The 18,082-nt window shown below is 38.6% G+C and overlaps 1 protein-coding gene across 2 annotated transcripts in view; it reads left to right on the top strand.

Annotated features, from left to right (window-relative positions):
• Nucleotides 1-6,290: 6,290 nt before the first annotated feature.
• cpne7 (copine VII) overlaps nt 6,291-18,082 on the top strand; it is a 42,310-nt gene continuing 30,518 nt past the window's right edge. Inside the window, exons 1-4 of one of the 2 annotated variants that reach the window (XM_042489400.2) lie at nt 6,291-6,437; nt 7,739-8,232; nt 15,963-16,145; nt 16,365-16,439. In XM_042489400.2, coding sequence (XP_042345334.1) covers nt 8,059-8,232; nt 15,963-16,145; nt 16,365-16,439 — 432 coding nt within the window. In that variant the 5' untranslated portion in view covers nt 6,291-6,437; nt 7,739-8,058. Of the gene's footprint in view, nt 6,438-7,738; nt 8,233-14,905; nt 15,109-15,962; nt 16,146-16,364; nt 16,440-18,082 lie in introns of those variants that run through there. The other variant, XM_088077671.1, reaches the window with a different exon arrangement.

Genomic DNA, 18,082 nt, shown 5'->3' on the forward strand with positions numbered 1-18,082 from the left:
ATGGCTCGCTTTCTTAGATATGAGTGTATGATTTTTTTTAAAGAGACATGCTGGTTATTGAGAAATCATAACCACCTAGTGTAATTATTACAATTAATTTGAAACAAAACAAGGGTCTGTACACAAATAACCAATCCAAATGTAGCTTGAAATACTGTTAGAAAAAAATACTCAAACACACTGAAAGATTCTGAACACAGCCTTACTAGATATCAAAGAAGGACTGGGAAGCTCACTCTGCCAAGAAAAAATGTTCATGAATCACTTGTTAAAGGTTTTTAGTATGGTTTTATTTTCATAGTATCACTTAAAAGTCTCACATGTCCACTGAGGAAATCCTCACCTCATTCACCAACATCACTCACTAAACATTCACTGGTAACGCCTGATGTTTAACAGCCTGGAAACATGGTGAAACACAATGTAGAACAACTAACAAAGAACCAAAACAGCTGGATGGGAATTACCAGGATTACTGTAGCCTGTTAACAGCTGAATTAGTTAGGAAACTTTATATAGCAAGGCCATGGTCACAGCTGTAGGCAGACTCTTTTAAAAGTTCATTTTAACCAAAATGTTTAAAAAGCTAAAGATTAAAACAAAGTTAACACATTTTATGTAGGATTGCAAAAAAGTCAGATCTAAGCTCTCTTTTATGAATAGGTGAAAAAAGCCACGTGTCACCAATGACAACGACATCTCCTCTCTATTCAAATGAACCAGTGACACATGATGGTGTGACGACATGCACAAAACGAGGACCCTGAAACTGAAGCAGCTGAATGAAATTCAGCCATCATCCGTCTGATTAGTTACACCTGTGCTCCTCCTGCTGTGACGTGTCAAAATGTCTTCTATATACTGCATGATCAAAGCTGATCTTGGAGACATTTCTGAAACTTTTCAAGGCTTCGTGTCCTGCACAGCTGCGGATTTGCTCGGAGCGGTAGGTAATACAGAGTCTTTATGAGTCTCATGGTTGCAGCAGTAGGTGGCACCAGAGCTACAAACTGTAGACATTAATGGAGACATGAAAGCATTTAAGATAAAAGGCTTTGTTGACTGTCATTACAGAATCATAAAGCCATTTTTTAAATAGCAGGATGTTTTTGAAAGCAGGTCACTAACCTGATGTGACAGTATAGTCATCATACGATTTATGAGTGTGTTACCAGATTAATTTAATCAGTAACTCAAATTCAAACCCCCCCTTTTTTTTTTTACAGCCAGGTCACCAGAAATAAAGGAATGCAGTCTTGACTACCAGAGCCTCTTAAATATGACAGACTGCTGTAATATATAAAAGACCTGCGCATTATCTACAGCATGTTAATGCACAGGTAGTATAAGTGGAAGTCAATAACGACCCCTGAGGCAAAGGAAGGTCAAAAGAGGTGGGAAGTGAGAAAAAAAAATAAATCTCATCCCAGTGGGACAATTTAACACTCAGCCTCTGCAGAGGGAGGGCAAAGTTGAATTTTAATTTTCATACAGAAGGTTATGTGCTGGCGGACATAAACCAAAATGGACTGTTAATATTAGAGATTGCCATGACTACAGACACTCAGAGACAAGTCTGAACCGTCCTCATGTTCTGTGGTGAAAATAAATAAAAAGCAGATAAAAAAATAACACAGGTGCACAAAACTTCTATCTGATGAGATTGCTGGTTTCAAAAGCATTAGTTATCTTCATTAGAAAATGCCCGCTTCCAAAAATGATCCCAAGTCGAGCACATCAGCACACACATACTGAAAAAATCAGGAGTGGGTGAGACTAAATGTCCTTGCTTGTGTCTCCTGAAGTGTCTGTCTGTGTTCTAGCTGTCTGAACGCAAATAAATTATTCAGTTAATGAAGGTGAGTGGACAGTGAAGACGTTTTAGTCCAGGGGTGATTGATATGGCTGAAATGAAACTCAAAGGGATGGTCCTATTATTCTGAAAATAGAGAACTGCAAAAATAATCTGTTTACTACAACACATATTCAACAGATCACAATGGATTTTGAGGTCCATTTCCTCTTACCGCCTTTTCTAAATGCAGTGCAGGACCTAGCACATCCAGCACTTTAGGGCAAGCCCCTCTCAGGTTTGTTTTTTAAATTAAAATAAAAAAAAGATAAAATGTGGCTGCCTATGTCCCCTATAGCAGTGGTTCCCAACCTTTGTCCTTATGGATACCCTCTTTTACCACTGAGTATCCTGACCCCTGACTAAGTGACAGATTTGATGGATATTTCATATTATATTCAATGCAAAAATATATCAGTACAGAACAAGTGAAAAACTGTACAATTAACCTAATAATGCTCACAATAACTGCAGTGAGGTTGTGTAAAATAAGTAACTTGGATTTTGAGTCGATTATTTCCTGTGGGTATTGTGTCAGACATGAAGTTTCCTGATAGTTTTTACGTGATTCCCTATTATGTATGTATGTATGTGTGTGTGTATATATATATATATATATATATATATATATATATATATATATATATATATGCACAAGTAGTCATGATGAAAGACTAACTCAGAGCTCAAACAATTAATCAGTTACTTGTCTATTGACAGAGAATAAATGGGCAACAAACTTGATACTTGATCATTTAAATATTTAATCAAACACCAAATATTCTCTGTTGATTTTAAGTGATTCGTACTTGGACTGCTTAATTATACTCCACTATCCAACTGAAATCAATAAGGTTGCGTGTGTGCTGCACTGTCAGCTTCCCCTCTATGATGTATGTGTGTATCATGTTTATTCTGTAAAAAGGGAGCTGGGATCTTCGTGACCACAGTATTTGTAGGTCAGTAAGGCAAATATAATGATGACGGAGGAGACTTGTGGAGATAACATTACTGTTAAATGAGCTGTTACTTGGAAGTAGAGCCTGCTGAAACACAAGCTCAGTGATTGATTACCATTAACAGGGATTCTGCAGCTACCATCACCAATAAGAAAGACTTTACAATCAATAGTCTCTTTGAAAATGTCCAAAAAAGCCTACCTATGTACAAAAATACCCCTTCTCGAGGGAGCTACCAGTGGAAAACTGCAGATGATATTTCACAAACACACTGGAGCTGTTTGACTGAAAATGTGAGCGCATCAGGCCATGTTAAGGGATCTTCCTATTTGGGTTATTATACATGCAATGTGGTCAGTGACTGGGGAGAAGCAGCAGGGAGAATCTGAGTAGATAATCCATGTGTAAATGCAGGGAACGTCCTGTGAGGTGCTGAACCGACACAGCAGCAACAGCAGCAGCAGATGGCCGTTGTTTGGAGCTGTGGCGTAATAGGGCTCAGGTGTGTGCCCCAAAGCAAACGCCTCCTTCTGAGTCTCAATACCCATGGAGAAAGAGGCAGTGGGGTTGAAAAAAGCTGCAGGAATAAACATGACTTTGTGTGATAGCCATGTCAGAAGGCAGCCAGTTTCCATGTTCAACACACTGCATATCCAGCCATTCTGCAAAGCTCTAATGAAAAGAAAATGTTCTTTCCGTCTGAAGGACACTTTAGAATCATGAAATTTCAAAGCCTTCAGGAATAAAATGCCATGACAGCTGAAACCTTCACATTTCTATTATCTTTAAGTGCACTGTAACCACACAAGTTAACAGAGTCAAACAAAAGCTTTTTTTTTTTTAAATGTTTTGCATTATATTATGATTAATCCAAATTCCTTCAGTAATTTTGACTATTTCTTTAGATGCATTGTCTTTCATAGCCTTCGCCTCTGTTTTGCAAAAATTCGAGGGCTGCTGTTTTGTCAGTGCAATCTAAAAATCTATAAACGTTATGCAATGTCTGGAAATACATTCATGAAAATAATACATTTGTGGGTGGACTGTGAAAAGGTTGGAGCATAAACGTGTAGAAACAATGCATTATGTAACATACATCGCTGTAAAAAAAAAAATCTACATTATGAATCAGCTCATCATTTTAATGTGATTGACATTTGACTCAAGTGTGTGTATGTGCATGTACAGTATGCATGTGGGTGTAAGTGTGTATTTAATAAAGTTGAGGGAGCAGAGAGTCACAGGTCCTCAGCTGTCTGGAGCTCACACATTGAGATTTGGTTGTGATGTGCTGCTGCTGGACGATCCGTCTTTTAAGTTGCTGTTGTTTTTCGCTGTGAAATGTCTCACATGACATTTCTATTATTGAGGTGTGACAAAGCCTGTCAGATGGAGCAGCTGATTTAGATGCATGAATTGCCGTCTTTTCTAAGTGCGAATTTACAAACAATGCATCCTAGTGAGAAGAGTATGATCTAAACATCTGATTTCACTCATGTTCACAGAGTGATGGAGCCCATATATCTCATTTTATATTGTTATAAACTTATTGTTGAACCAAAGTCCATTAAGTTAAATGACAAGATAGTTGTTCATAATCTGAGCAGATAGTGTTTGCTGATATGACAGCCAGTGGTGCCTCCAGAAATATCTCAATATACTAATATAACTAATATACTTTGTTTTCTTTACTTTTACAGTAAATATTAATAGTTATCTAATGTGCAAAGAGTAATACTGAAACCATTTCAAGTTCCACAACAATCCTGTTTTAATGTGTTATGTATTAGTGCGAGTCAGGGGCTAACACTGATATGACTGGTACCAGTGAATGCTGTAGTTTCACTGAGACACCACCGCCTACATGATAGCTTAAAAAATGAACATGCCACAGTTTCTGATACACCATTTCCACCAAAATTAGTTTGTGTACACAGTTTTTTTTAAATACAAGAAAACCCGCTAAAAATAGGCAATAGACTCCTTTCCCACTGATAGTAGAGCAGAGCCGTGTACACGGCTCTGCTCTACTATCTTTCTGTATTTGTGTGGGGTTTTTTTTTTGGTGTTTATTGTGCGACGTCGTGTACAAAACAGGTCAGTAAATGGTAGCAGCATGGAAAAGTGGTTTCTTCTATGATGGTTAATTATTAAGCATTCATCAACGTTTGAGCGCAGCTTGGGCAGATGCAGACACTATTTTGCAGTGGCATGTCATTGCATCTCACTGGTTAAGAGCTAAAATTAACGTGTTCATCTGGGTGTTTTGTTTCCATCTGTTCTGATCGGAGCTGATGAATTCTGGTGACGAGGTCATTTGACATAGTTGTAATGTTAGTGGATGTTAGCTGTTTTTTGTGCAGGGGAAAATGGGCTTTAAAGACAGTAATGTTGACCTGTTGACTATAGAGTACCCCAGAAATGAGTCCTAAAACCCCTAAATCCATTAAATAAGGTCTAAACACAGGCTAAAGAGACTTTCAGGATATAAAATACATAAGTAAATACCCCACTTGCGAACTTTGAAGCTTTTATGTGTCTTAAAAAAAGATGGTTGATAACAAGTTGCTAAATGAGACTACAGTGCGTCATCACCATGCAAAACATGGCTTTACAGCCTTGTAGTGGTGGCAACATGATGGTAGTGTATAATGTTTTAGCCCAACAATAACTTTTTCCTTCTGGCAATTACATTTAAGCTTTAAAAGTCCTGAAAATGATGTTAATTTTTGAAGACTGTCTTGCTGAACAAAATGTGTAAGAATCATAAACAATGTTTACCACAGAGCTTATTTTCTACAATAATCCAAAATCCAATGGAAAAATCCCATAGGCTTTTTGGCAAGGGACCAGGGCGACCTTAGCCTCCAGGTTGGCCTACAGAAAGATATCATCCCTGGGGCACACTATATACGCAAAGAGGCGCTGGTGAGGGAGCAGTCATATTAGGGAGGCCATGCCCCCCACAGACCCCTCCTTAGGGGCGCCACTGATGATGGATGAAACCTTTGTGTAATATGTTTGCAGAACTGGGTCGTACAGGCAGTATGTAAGCATTATTATAATGCTAACACATAGGCATGCTCAGTGTGACACATTAATTACAGCAGGCTGAAGCTAGAGGAATTCTGATTGATATATCAGCTTATTAAACCCCTCTGGGGAGCCTGCAGAGGATTAATAGTGCAAAGAGATTAATTTAAACTCAAAGGAAGTACTCCATGTCTTACCCTTAGATTTAACTGTGTTTCATTGATTTGTTCATAGATGTCAGGTTCATCAATGTAGCCTGAATGCTCATATTTTCCGTATTTATCTCAGGCTGCCATCCTCTATAAAGGCTGCCAGATGCTCATAATCAATAAAAACCCCTGTAATGCTTTTCCATAGTCCCGTGTCCTGTTGCTCGATCTTGAATTGAACTCCTTATAATCGAGTCCCAGTGAAAGCCCCATCCTTACATCAGCAGCTGGATTCTCTCCACTCCCCCATCTCTGTGCGAGCCGAGCCTACTCCCTCCTCACCAGTCCAACCAATGAGTTTCGGGCGGAGGAAGAAAAAAAAATCAAGCAGTGTGTTATGGGAGAGGATTTAAACAAGTGTGTTTAAGTAAAGAACAACGACAGGTAGGAGGGGAGTTTTTTTTAACTTGCAGAGTTTATTGGTTTCGATGAGATGAGGGATGAAGTGCGGTGTTTTTTTTTTTTATCAGCTGTGTGTTTTCTTGTTGGAAGTGAGTAAGACAAAGACAAACGATGTTATCAAAGTGTTGATTTTTGGTACGACGCTTTGCTTGTTTTGATTATGGAAAGCTAGATTTTGCGCCTTTGATCGGGGTTTTTATGGATTACAGATTAGCAGCGGAGTTGATTTACAGTGATGAATTATTAAGAAAGCATTCAGGAGCGTTTCCTGTATCGCCTTCATTGGATTAAGTTGGTGGATTGGATCGGTAGCGGACGTGTTGCTCTACCCACAGTTTTTTTTTTTTTTTACATTATAACTTTTACTTGGTTCGTTTATTATAGCCTCTGAATTTGATTGTATTCCGAGCTTTATTGAGTTAAGTTTGGGATTGATGGGGTAACATCTGGTTTCCAGCCTCACAGCTGAGGAAAAAAAAGCACGGGCGCTGTCCCTGGTGCTGAGAGCCAAACGTACACTTGTTCGTTTGTCTTGTGTGACACTTATAGTAAAGGATGCTGGTAGAGAAATTCAGCCCTCACGCTTTCTTCCCTTTTCAAACACTTAGCACACCTTTTTGCTCAAGGACACTTCGACAGGGTGGATGCCACACTGGAGCTAAAACAAATAAAATCTCAGTTTTATGTTATCGTCTGGGCAATAAAGCCACTCAACCATGTGTCCTGATTTTACCTGACACTTTCACTTGTTTACTCATTTCTCTACCAGCATCCTTCATTTTAAGTGTCATGTGTGAAATGTGACTGTAATTTTATTGTTCCTGACTGTTATTTTGTTGTTTATATTGCATGTCTGTCCATCCTAGCAGAGGAATCCCTCCTCAGTTGCTCCTCCTGAGGTTTCTACCATTATTACCCCTTTTGAACTTTTTTTGTTTTTTGGAGGGGGTTGGGTGGGGGGTCCTTTTCTACTGCAAGGGTCCAAGGAAAAAGGGATATTGCATGTTGTGCCCTCCTAGGCAAATTGCGAGTTGTGATAATGGGGTTATAAATAAATTGACTTGATCCGTTGCTCAATAAGGGGAAAAAAATACCAATTTTGTTTCACTGAAATTGTTTTTCTCATATGTAGCACTGGAATTAGAATAAAACAGCAGAAAAGGACAATATCCACTTTTTTTGTATATATATTTGTGACATCATCCTTCTTTTGCATACTGGAATTAAGAGCATTTAGAAAAAAGGAAGCATCAGATTTGACTGTCTTAACTGAACCTTTACAGGGATCTGATCTACGCTCTGAAAACCACAGCCCTGCCACCTTCATGTCCTGTCTCTTGTCATTACCGAGGTGAGATGATACTCCTCTCAAGGGGATAGCTCTGACAGGCAGTAATAACAGATTGGGTTTGCTCTGTTCCCCTGGGACTCAACAGGCGTCTCTGTTCTCTTTATGACATCTGTGCCAAGTCAAAAGTCTCCTGTGAGCGTGCAACGTCTTCACTGAGATCCCTCGACCCACCACTTCATTTTCCCATCCCTTGGAGCTCCCAGCATCGCACTGCTTCGTTTTGGTTGGCAGCTCCTCTCGCCTTGAGCCAGGATGAATGACGTTCAGGAGGCCACCTCCCCTGCGACCAGCCTCAGCGGTCCAGCTACCTGCGTCTCCAAAGTAGAGCTGCGTGTGTCTTGCAAAGCTCTGCTGGACCGAGACACGTTGAATAAGTCAGACCCATGTGTCATACTTATGGTGCAGAACAACGGACAGTGGACAGAGGTGAGCCCCCCCCCCTCTCCCTTCTCTTTCTTTAATCTAAAAAATTGCACAGTTGGACCTTTTTGGTGGAAAGCCTCATCCTCCAATTCTATAGGCGGCAGGATGTAGCTTTTAAAAATTAATCCGCCATCATTTATTAATCTTCCTATCTGAGTCATTTACCACATTATTTAATGTGTAAAAAAATGTGCCTTGAATAACACACAGAGCTCATATTATTCAAATTACATTGCCTTGCGGTGATCTGAGCAGCATGTTTTCTTAATGGTTTACTGGTTGTACAGGAAGACACTGGAGGAAAGCACAATTGGCCAGCCTCCAGCTTTTTTTGTCCAGTATTCCAGAAAAACTCTGATTTTAACATGCAGCAGTGATGTGTGAAATATTTTACATTGGGATGACTTTCAGTCCCACTCCAGTTATCAGCAAAAACCTGTGTTGTCGTACGTCATCGACCAGGGAGATAAATCTGTTAATGGTTTGCTGAACTTGCAGCTGTTTTTCCACTGAAAAGATCATGGCTCTCACAACAGCTGTCTGATTCTGATTTAAAATGCGGTGTGCATTTGTAGATTAAGAGTGAACATCGTCCGTCTCCATAATTCACTAATTTACATCACATTGTAGCGCCTGCCCTGTATATACTCCACTGCTGTACATGTGTGGACAAACAGCAGGTTGGTAATAAGCAGCGTGATGAGGTGTGTTCCAGCTGAAAATGTTTACTTTCTTGGATTGGTCCCAAGCTGATTTGGAGCGGAGGCAGCAGGTCTCTCATTTCCCTGTTAATTAAGTCATTTAGTTCATGAGGGAGAGCCAAAGCACAGGTCTGGATTAAGAAGAGGATGTGTTAAAACAAGACAGAGGATATCTAATTATATAGACATTTTTTATCCCTTGCTACTCTTCATCCAACAAAAAGCTTTCTTTTCAGGGAAATGGGAGATAATAATTAAGTGTAACTCTGCCAGATTCCTGCCACATGGGAGCCATTCATTGTTTGATGTTTGGGATGTATGAATGTGGAACCTCGAGATACTATGATGATAAAAACACTTGGCTGACAGTGTTGAGCACCCAGTTATAGATTTTTCTTGGATGTAATTTGATAGGAGGCTGTTACATGAGATGATTGACCTGGTGTCAATGTAACATGTGTGAGTAGCTATTTTTGGCTCCACTATCTGAACCACATTTGTATAATATGAAATAACTATGACACAGTGCATTATTACAATTGCACTGTACTTCAGTCCAATTTTTAGGTAATTGCACTTTACTTGAGAGTTTCCATTTCTTGTTATACTTAATGTTTTTACTCCACTTCATTTTTCTAACCAGCCCAGGTGCCCGAATAAAATGTTGGCATTAGCAGACAGCAGCAGATCAATGTTCGGGACCCATGAAAACAGATGTTTTTTAACAACATTTTGGGACATGGCCGTCTGTGTTTCTGGTGACCAAACTGGGTGTTTGAAACCCAAACATGATGTTTTCTGAACCCTAACCAAAGTTTTTTTTTGGTGTCCTAATCCAATCACATGTTAACCATCTCTGTCGTAACATACAAGTAAACACTGAACTGTAAAGTAACATTAAATTTCACATATGAAATGTACAAATGTAAGATATCCATGGTTTGCAGAAAAGTATAATGCAAACATTTATTTTGGTGACTGAGTTGATGCGACAGATGTACTGTAGATACTAGTAAGATACCCATATTATATACAAAACAGTCATCTTATAAAATATAAATAAATCTGGGGTGGGTTTAATTTTAACATCATTGGGCAAAAATCCCAAAATAAACTTTGGGCATATTGTAACTAAAAGTAGACGTCTGCCCTGCTTCTTGGCTCTGTTTTCAGGCTTTAGAAAATCTGGGCTGTGACAGGGGTCTAGGGTTGTACCCCACTCAGAACTATGCCTGTCTAATCATTTTTGACATTTCAATACAAATATTCAATGATAAGTTTTGTTTTCCATACATATTCCTGTAGTCATCTAGATGGAGAGGGAGGGGCTTGGGATAGAGAGGGAGGAGCAGCAGAAATAAGGTGTATTTTTAATTTCAAATTATGCCGTTTTTGTTTCACTACTTGCTGCTTATACTATCTATCTTTCTATCTAACTTTCTATCTATCTATCTATCTTTCTATCAGTATGACAGTTTACACTTGTTTCCAATCCTTCCCTGTCAGATCCACTGTCACTGGGAGGCACCACTGCTTGTGCAAATTGTTTACTTACGTCAACAACTGAGTAAGAAGCTGTGCCCACTCAAAATGCTGCCACCCTCTTTCTCTTTTCTGAGCTCACACTGTATGGCCCCACTGACTCACAGCTGCTATTTGTCAATCTGCGTTTATTTTACTATTGCTTTATTTCACCACCTGTTTGCTTCCAAGGACAAACACAAAAGCAGGGTGGAGATGACTTCACGTTTTATCAAACGGCACATTTCTCTACGTTTTCTGTAAACTGGACTCTATATGCTGCCGTGATAGTGAGTTAATTCAAAACCTGATCTTTCCGCTGATATCTCACCTAAGCTACTGGGGCTTGTTATGATCGTGCTGCAGAGATAATGCTCTGCCTACCTGGCAGAACTGATTAGAGAAAGCCTTAATTTTCCATGTCAGAGATCTCTCTCTATAATTCTGGCCCCACACCAACAACAAACAGGCGTCACAGACTTTCAGCACAACCTATCCTCCGTTGCACTGATAAGCTTTCATCAACAAACAGACTCATCAGACTCATCCCAAATCTGTCCGTCCAGATGGCACAATGAGAGGAGGAGAAGGCAGGAGAAGACAATAAAGACAAACGGGGATGAATGAAGCAGAGGAAGCCAAGTCTTAGTTGGAAGTTCTTCCTTTGTGATGTTTGCCAGAATGAAAAAGAAACAGTAGAGCAATCCCTGCTACTAGCCATCCATTGCATTTATTATTGCCTTACATTATTGTTGTTTTCCCAATGAGGTGATATTAACCAGAACTAGTCATGACATTCATCTAGAACTGTGACAGAGACCAAATTCTGTTTATTTCCAGCCCAGTTCTGCTTATTTTTCCATTCAGGCAAATGAAGACAAGACAAAACAAAACCAGAGATTTTAAGCAACGAATGTGATTTGTTTTAACATTTACTAACCACTAAATTGAATTGCAAATTGTTAATAAGTTCTGTGTAGCAGGCTGCTGAGTGCTCAAGAGCAAAAGACAACAGCAGGACAGCAGTCCAATTAGATTGTTTATATGTGCGTGGATGTTACAGGCAGATGTCCTTCCTTAGTGTGTATGCTAACAACAGAGAGAAAAACAAGGGTATAAGGGGATGCACTATAATGTTTGCATGTCATGAGTTTTGAAAGATAAAGGTTGTAAAATGAAATATTAGCGGTGGCCTGAAATGGACATCTGGTTTGACAGGATGATAAGATGAACCTTTAAGTTTTTACTTTTATAAGTCAGAATAGATCAAACCTCCCCTGGTTGTGCCTTTTGTCAGGATTATCCCAGGGAGAGCATCATCCAAGCCTGTTAAAGTAAAATTAAGTTCAAGTTTTCTTATTTTATTCAGTGAATGTGTACATTCTGGAAAATCTAGCATTTTACGCCTGTATCTGCCAATGAACCTCCACAATAAGAGTAGGCTTAATAATGTGTTAAATCAAAACATTCTCACTCCCATCTTGTCAAGTATCGCCACTTGTTCAGTGAACATTTCACGTCTACATAAGACAAGCTAGGTATCCTGGGTGTGTTTGTTGTTGACGCTCTGGGACACCATTTCAAAATGCATGTTATATGCATTGTGTCTTTTCAAAATACACTTCTGTTTTCACAGGAATTGTACATTTCCTGCTTATTAGATGAATACACCTTTTTCAAAATGATCTTGCAACATCGGAAAAACGCCTCCTATTTACCTTTATGTACTTGTGCAACAATTGCGTGTGGTTAGGTTTAAGCAACAACAGCACATGGTTAAGTTTAGAAAAAACATCATGGTTTGGCTTAATATTCATACGGGAAGCTAGCACTGGCCTCTCACCTGAAGGTTCAGTGTTAGTTGGACCCATCCACTAGCCCTCCCCCCCCCCCACCCACCATATATGGACCCTCCATCTCCTCATGTCACATTGTTGTCCAGCTATGTTTCAAACTGATGCTGTCCCTTGGTGTTACAACCTACAACAGCAGCATTTGACTTTCATCTGTGTCTGACAGCAATATCTGAAGACTTCGTAATGAGACTGGGTTGATTAATTCCATTACAGAAGAGGCTTCATGTTAGGTGGCAAAACGTGTTTATATTGGCACTCAGCCAAAATCACTTTGAAAATATCTACATTTTAGATATCGGCTAAGATCCAGTCTCGCAACTCATTGTCACTTCCAATTTGTCATATACCAACACTCGGTCAGTGGCCCTCTGTGTCAAATATTGAGGCTCAGAGGCAGCATTTTTTAACACTACGAGCAACTGGTGTAGTATAAACGAAGAGAAAGTCCTCATGGACGGGCAGGAGTGGAGGTGAATGGGCCAAACAAACTCTGGACTTTTACACACATAGTGTGCTGGTATGTGTAGCAAGTAGCTAATCATGTATGTGACATGACATATGTGACACATGAGACGTGACGTACATTACATTAGTAACAAACATACTTGTTTTCATCCAAACCATGATGTTTTTTTCCAAACCTAACCTTGAGCCTTTTTTGCCTAAACCTAATTAATATCATTTTTTAAAATCTATGTTCTAAGTTAATTTTCTAGTGGACTGTAAACATTTAATGAGCTGAAAATGTAAATTTCCTATGAAAACGGAAATTTGACTGAATACCTGTAATGAGCAGAAATTGATACACCATCTCTAAACATTCGAAACTGATGCACAAGGGTCACAGGTTAATGTTTAGGGCCATTGACCAAATGCAGGTATTGGAGAAGTTGGGTGTGTGAATGTGTTGAATATTGTAATGTCCTTGGTAACAACTATATATTATACACTGACCAAGGATTGTGAAATTTTAGGTTTTATAATGAAACTGCAGACAGTTTACATAATAAGGAAAAAAATCAAGAAATAAATTAAAGCAAAAGATGCTGTGAAGATGTTCCCATGCAGGTTGGAGGAGTTGCATTTGCATGATCCATTTGTTCCATTAGACCGTCACTGCAAATCAATACATAGTTTTCCATCAAGCAAGTCATCACTTTTTTTTAATGGTGACATATTTCCACCCTGATGGGATTAGTCTCTGTCAAGATGATAATTCCCCCACTCAAAATGGTCAAGTGGTTTGATGAGTATGAAAATAAAGTATGAAGATATAAATCATGTTTTATAGCCTTTATAGTCAATGGATCTCAAGCCAAGTGAACACTTATGGGAGATTTTAGATCAACGTGTTAGACAACGTTCTCCAACATCATCAAACACCAAACAGGAAATATCTTTTAAATGCTGTCCAGCAACATAAGAACAAATAGGTAAGGTGAAAAGCCTGCCGTCTTCTCATTTGAAAACAGAGATAATAGAAAACGTTTTCATGCAGTCTCTCCTGGAAGATATTCATAGCGCTGCACTCGCTTTAACATATGAAAAGTGACAGAAAGACTGTGGGGGAAAAAAAAGAGGTTAAAACCCATCGTACATTCTCACCTTTTCTGAAAAAGGCTATTGCTACCAAAGTGACAAAACGAGATACAAGAGAGCAGTGTCATCAGTTTCTGAGGTCATCATGACACAAGTCTGGACTTCCTCCGCTGACAGTGAAACGACTTGGGACACTGATCTGTTCTTTTTTTGCGATTTATAATTTCATAGATTTAGGTTTAAGTCACCAAATCATGCATTTTATATAACTGCAGTATGTTGTAATCATTTAATGACAAAAAATAACCTCTGTAGACTTAAATATCACATGTTTTGTCCTTTTGACAAATTGGGAAGCAATGTAATGTTCATGGAGCTGTGTGAGAGCTAAAGCCTACATCATGAGCAGATGAGACCTCAGAGCGCTCAGCTTTTCTACGTCAGGCAATGAAAGACAAGCATGGACTTTTTCTGTATGCTGAGATTAAATGTCAAAGCCCTCCAATCTTCTCTCACATCATCCTCTTGACGGAGTGTAATGTCATTTGCCCTTCTGTAGATGTTGGTGTTCCTCAAAATAAATAGAAGAAGCAGAAGTACTATCACTCCATAATGTCTGCTACTGCTTTTAAAGGAGTACTTCACCCACAAAATGATTGTTTGTTACTCACCATGTGTCATGTGAAATTCATGAAGAAAACTGCATGCTTTCATGGTGAATGAAGAATACAAAAATGGACAAAAATCTTGATGAATTGAAGTAAATGGGGGATTTTGGTGTAATTATTATGAAATACCAATGTAATTGCAGTGAAATACCATTTTTACATCGCACATAAAGTAGGAAAACACAAGGCAGCTTTGCTAAACCTCGGCTTAAGCACCACTAGTCCTGCATGTTATAGATTTTTCCCTGCAGCAACACAGCTGAGTTAAATGATCAGCTCATTTTCAGGCAGCTTTAGAAGTTCAACGAGTTGATCATTTGAATCAGCTGTGTTGGAGCAGTGAGAGATCTAAAACATGTAGGACAAGTGCAGTAGTACTCAAGTAGAGGTTTGGGAAACACTGACATACGGTAATGATGTGATGACGGGGAAGACAGAAGCCACAACTTTTTGCTACAAAAAGAATGAATGTTCTAGCAAGCAAGGTTTTTATTTTAGATTGATAGAGGCCTACAGGATTATTCAAACCGCAGTCTCCTGAGGCCCTTACAGGGACATTATTACACTAAAATGCACGTTTGCACTGCCTGTAAGGTAAGGTAATGCATGATGTGATGAAAGAATAAATGTGGAAATGTTTTAAATAGTAAGTTTTTAGCATAAATGCATGTCGTTGGGAAGTACTGAGTATTCAACTGGAAAAAATGACTGATTATTCTGCATGAGTTGTGTAAAAGTTTGTTAACAGATGTTGTGATATAGTTAAGCTGATCTTAGTCATGGCCCTTGGTGGCTTCAATTCATCAAGAATTTTCTTAATTTTTGGATTCTTTATTCACCATGGAGGCATTTGAGAAAAACAGTTTGGTTGTTTGTTCATTTTCATGAATATAATGTAACATGAGGTTAGTAAGTGAGATACAAATCATCATTTTAGGGGCGAAGTATTCCTGTAATCACGCATATACCAACTTAGAATAAGAAACCTTTGAAGCCTGAGCAAATTGGCCTGATTTCTTTGAAAAAACATTGGAAGAAAGCAATGAGCAATCTTTGAAGAAATGAATAAAAAAAAATAAAAGAAAATTGCCTTTAAAAAAAGAAAAAAAAGAACAACGAATAAATAACCCTCCTGGAAATTACCTAAAAAAATACTGCCCAAAAATTGTGGTAATTCTATAAAATAATTTTAAATATATAATAATAATTATTTTAAATACAGCTCTTTTGGAAAAAACAAATGTTACTAATTTCGTGCAATTTGTAGGAAATTTGTAGGAAGTTGCTTGTTACCTTTTTTTTACAATTTTTTTTCAGAAATCAGTATGCTCAGAGTTCATCGTTCTAAATACTTGTGAAAGGCATCTGAATGCAGCACAAGAAAAGTGATGTTGATCCAGGTTTCAAAGGGTTAAATATATTAAATAAAGGTGTGTGTTCTCTCTCAGCTGGACAGAACGGAAGTGATCAAGAGCAACTTGCACCCGGTCTTTGCCAAGGTTTTCACATGGGACTACTACTTTGAGGAGGTTCAGAAGCTGCGATTTGAAGTGTATGACATCCATGGCACTCACAGCATTGGCACCCGCGATGATGACTTTCTGGGTGGAATGGAGTGCACCCTTGGCCAGGTAGGCAGATCTCTTACTAGACTATTTTTTAAACTTTCTAAGTTAGATTTGTGCCCCCCAAACTGTCATTTGTCTCCCATAAAACTCCCCGAACATGCAAAAGCAAATCCTGTTGTAAATATACCTGCCACTGGTGTTGATGACTCAGATCCCTGCACTCTGCGCTTAACTGCTGAGGAAGGCTCAAGGGCAACAATGTGTTTATCTTGCTCTTTGTAGATCGTGGCCCAAAAGAAGATGGTGAAGCCTTTGTTGCTGAAGTATGGGAAATACGCTGGAAAATCCACCATCACGGTAGGTTCCTTACTTTGTGCTTATGACCTTGATGCTCTGGTGAATTAAATTGTCTGGATTGCTGGACATCAAATGTTGGGAGTTAGTAGCTAATGGCCAGTGAGAGCTGAGAGAAATAATGGATGACAAATTGATGGATAAAATGGATTTCTGTATAGTTTGACTTTGTTTTTTTCCCAGTCCTACATCTATTCACTCTCAGGCGCCATAATGGATTTATATTCTAGCTCACTTTCTTGCTTGATTGGATTGAATATAACAACAACTTACCTCCTGGTGCTTTAAGTTTTTAGACTTTTTAAAAAGCATGTTAACATAAAGTTGAAAACACCACCTACAGGATGTCGTCATGTTGCTGCTCTACATCGTTGGGGCTTTTTTGTGTGCGGTGGCAGTCGTTGAAAGTGTCCTCCCTGAGCTCTTTCTATATGCTAGTGTCCATTTGTTGGGGCATGGGGCGCCATTCCTTCTAAGCATGGCTATACACACAGGGAACATGGGGAAACGATGCACATAAAAGAAATGTGTCAGATGTGGAAGAGGCGAGCTTTTGGTTCATTAACCACCATCCTACAAGCCAGTTGTGGCAGCACATACAAAATACGAGATCATGCAGTCTTATATTCTACCTTGCTGCGCAATACACAAATCAGTCAACATGTGGACATTACAAGGGGAACTGTACAATTCCATGCAGCCCTTTACAAGGGCTCTTCAATTGATAAATAAAAGATGTCACAGGTATCACTATGGAATTGATAAGATTGGATCCCTGTGCTTTGAGTTTAAAGAAAAACCCATCCATTTTGAATTTTTGTGATTTCATCCCTTGCCAGAGTCAGAATTTATTACATATGTAATCAAATCAAATAAATAGTATATCTATCTATCTATTCCCACCTAAATTTAAATTATACTAATATAGATACAGTTTTCCAGATATTTTCCCATTTGTTTTTTAAGATTTTCTTTCTCTCTTTTGTGAGATCATTTTCTTGTCGCCTTTTACTAATTTCCTTTAATTTATGGGACATTCGTGCCAAGTTGCTGATTACCTTTTAACTATGTTTTTGACAGAAATCAAACCAGTTTGCTCAGGTTTCAAAAATGTTTAATTGCTTGTGAAAGGTATTTGAATGCAGCACAAAAAACAGAAACAAACTGATGTCCATTCAGGTTTTACAGGGTTAAACCAGAGCCAACAGCAAAGACCTTTTGAAGATCTTCATGATAACTGTGAGAATTCACACAATGGGATTTTTTTAATTCATCAGTGCAAATATAGATAATTCAGTGTGTTAAATCCACACATTCTGACACTAAAATTTGATCTGCTGTAGAAAGTGTCTATGTTTTTAATATATATGTGAGTACACACATCAGTGTATTGTAGAGACACAATAGCTAGAATTCAGATTTTTTTAAATGTGAAATTATAAGTTAAGAAACACATAGATGAGACATATTGTGCACATGTCATTGTTGCTCTCTATTTCTGAGCCCTCCTGTAGGGCTTTTCTTTTGGCACCTTTGGCCACACTGAGTTAAACCATGCCACGTTAATTTACATTGCCATTACCAGTTTAAATGGCCAAGTCGTACAGTGTCGCAACCAAATGAACCACCTCTGGAGTTGGGTCGAA

The sequence above is a fragment of the Plectropomus leopardus genome, chromosome 1 (assembly GCF_026936395.1).
Source record: "Plectropomus leopardus strain MGB_pleo_1.0 chromosome 1, ASM2693639v1, whole genome shotgun sequence".
Classification (NCBI taxonomy): Eukaryota; Metazoa; Chordata; class Actinopteri; order Perciformes; family Serranidae; genus Plectropomus; species Plectropomus leopardus.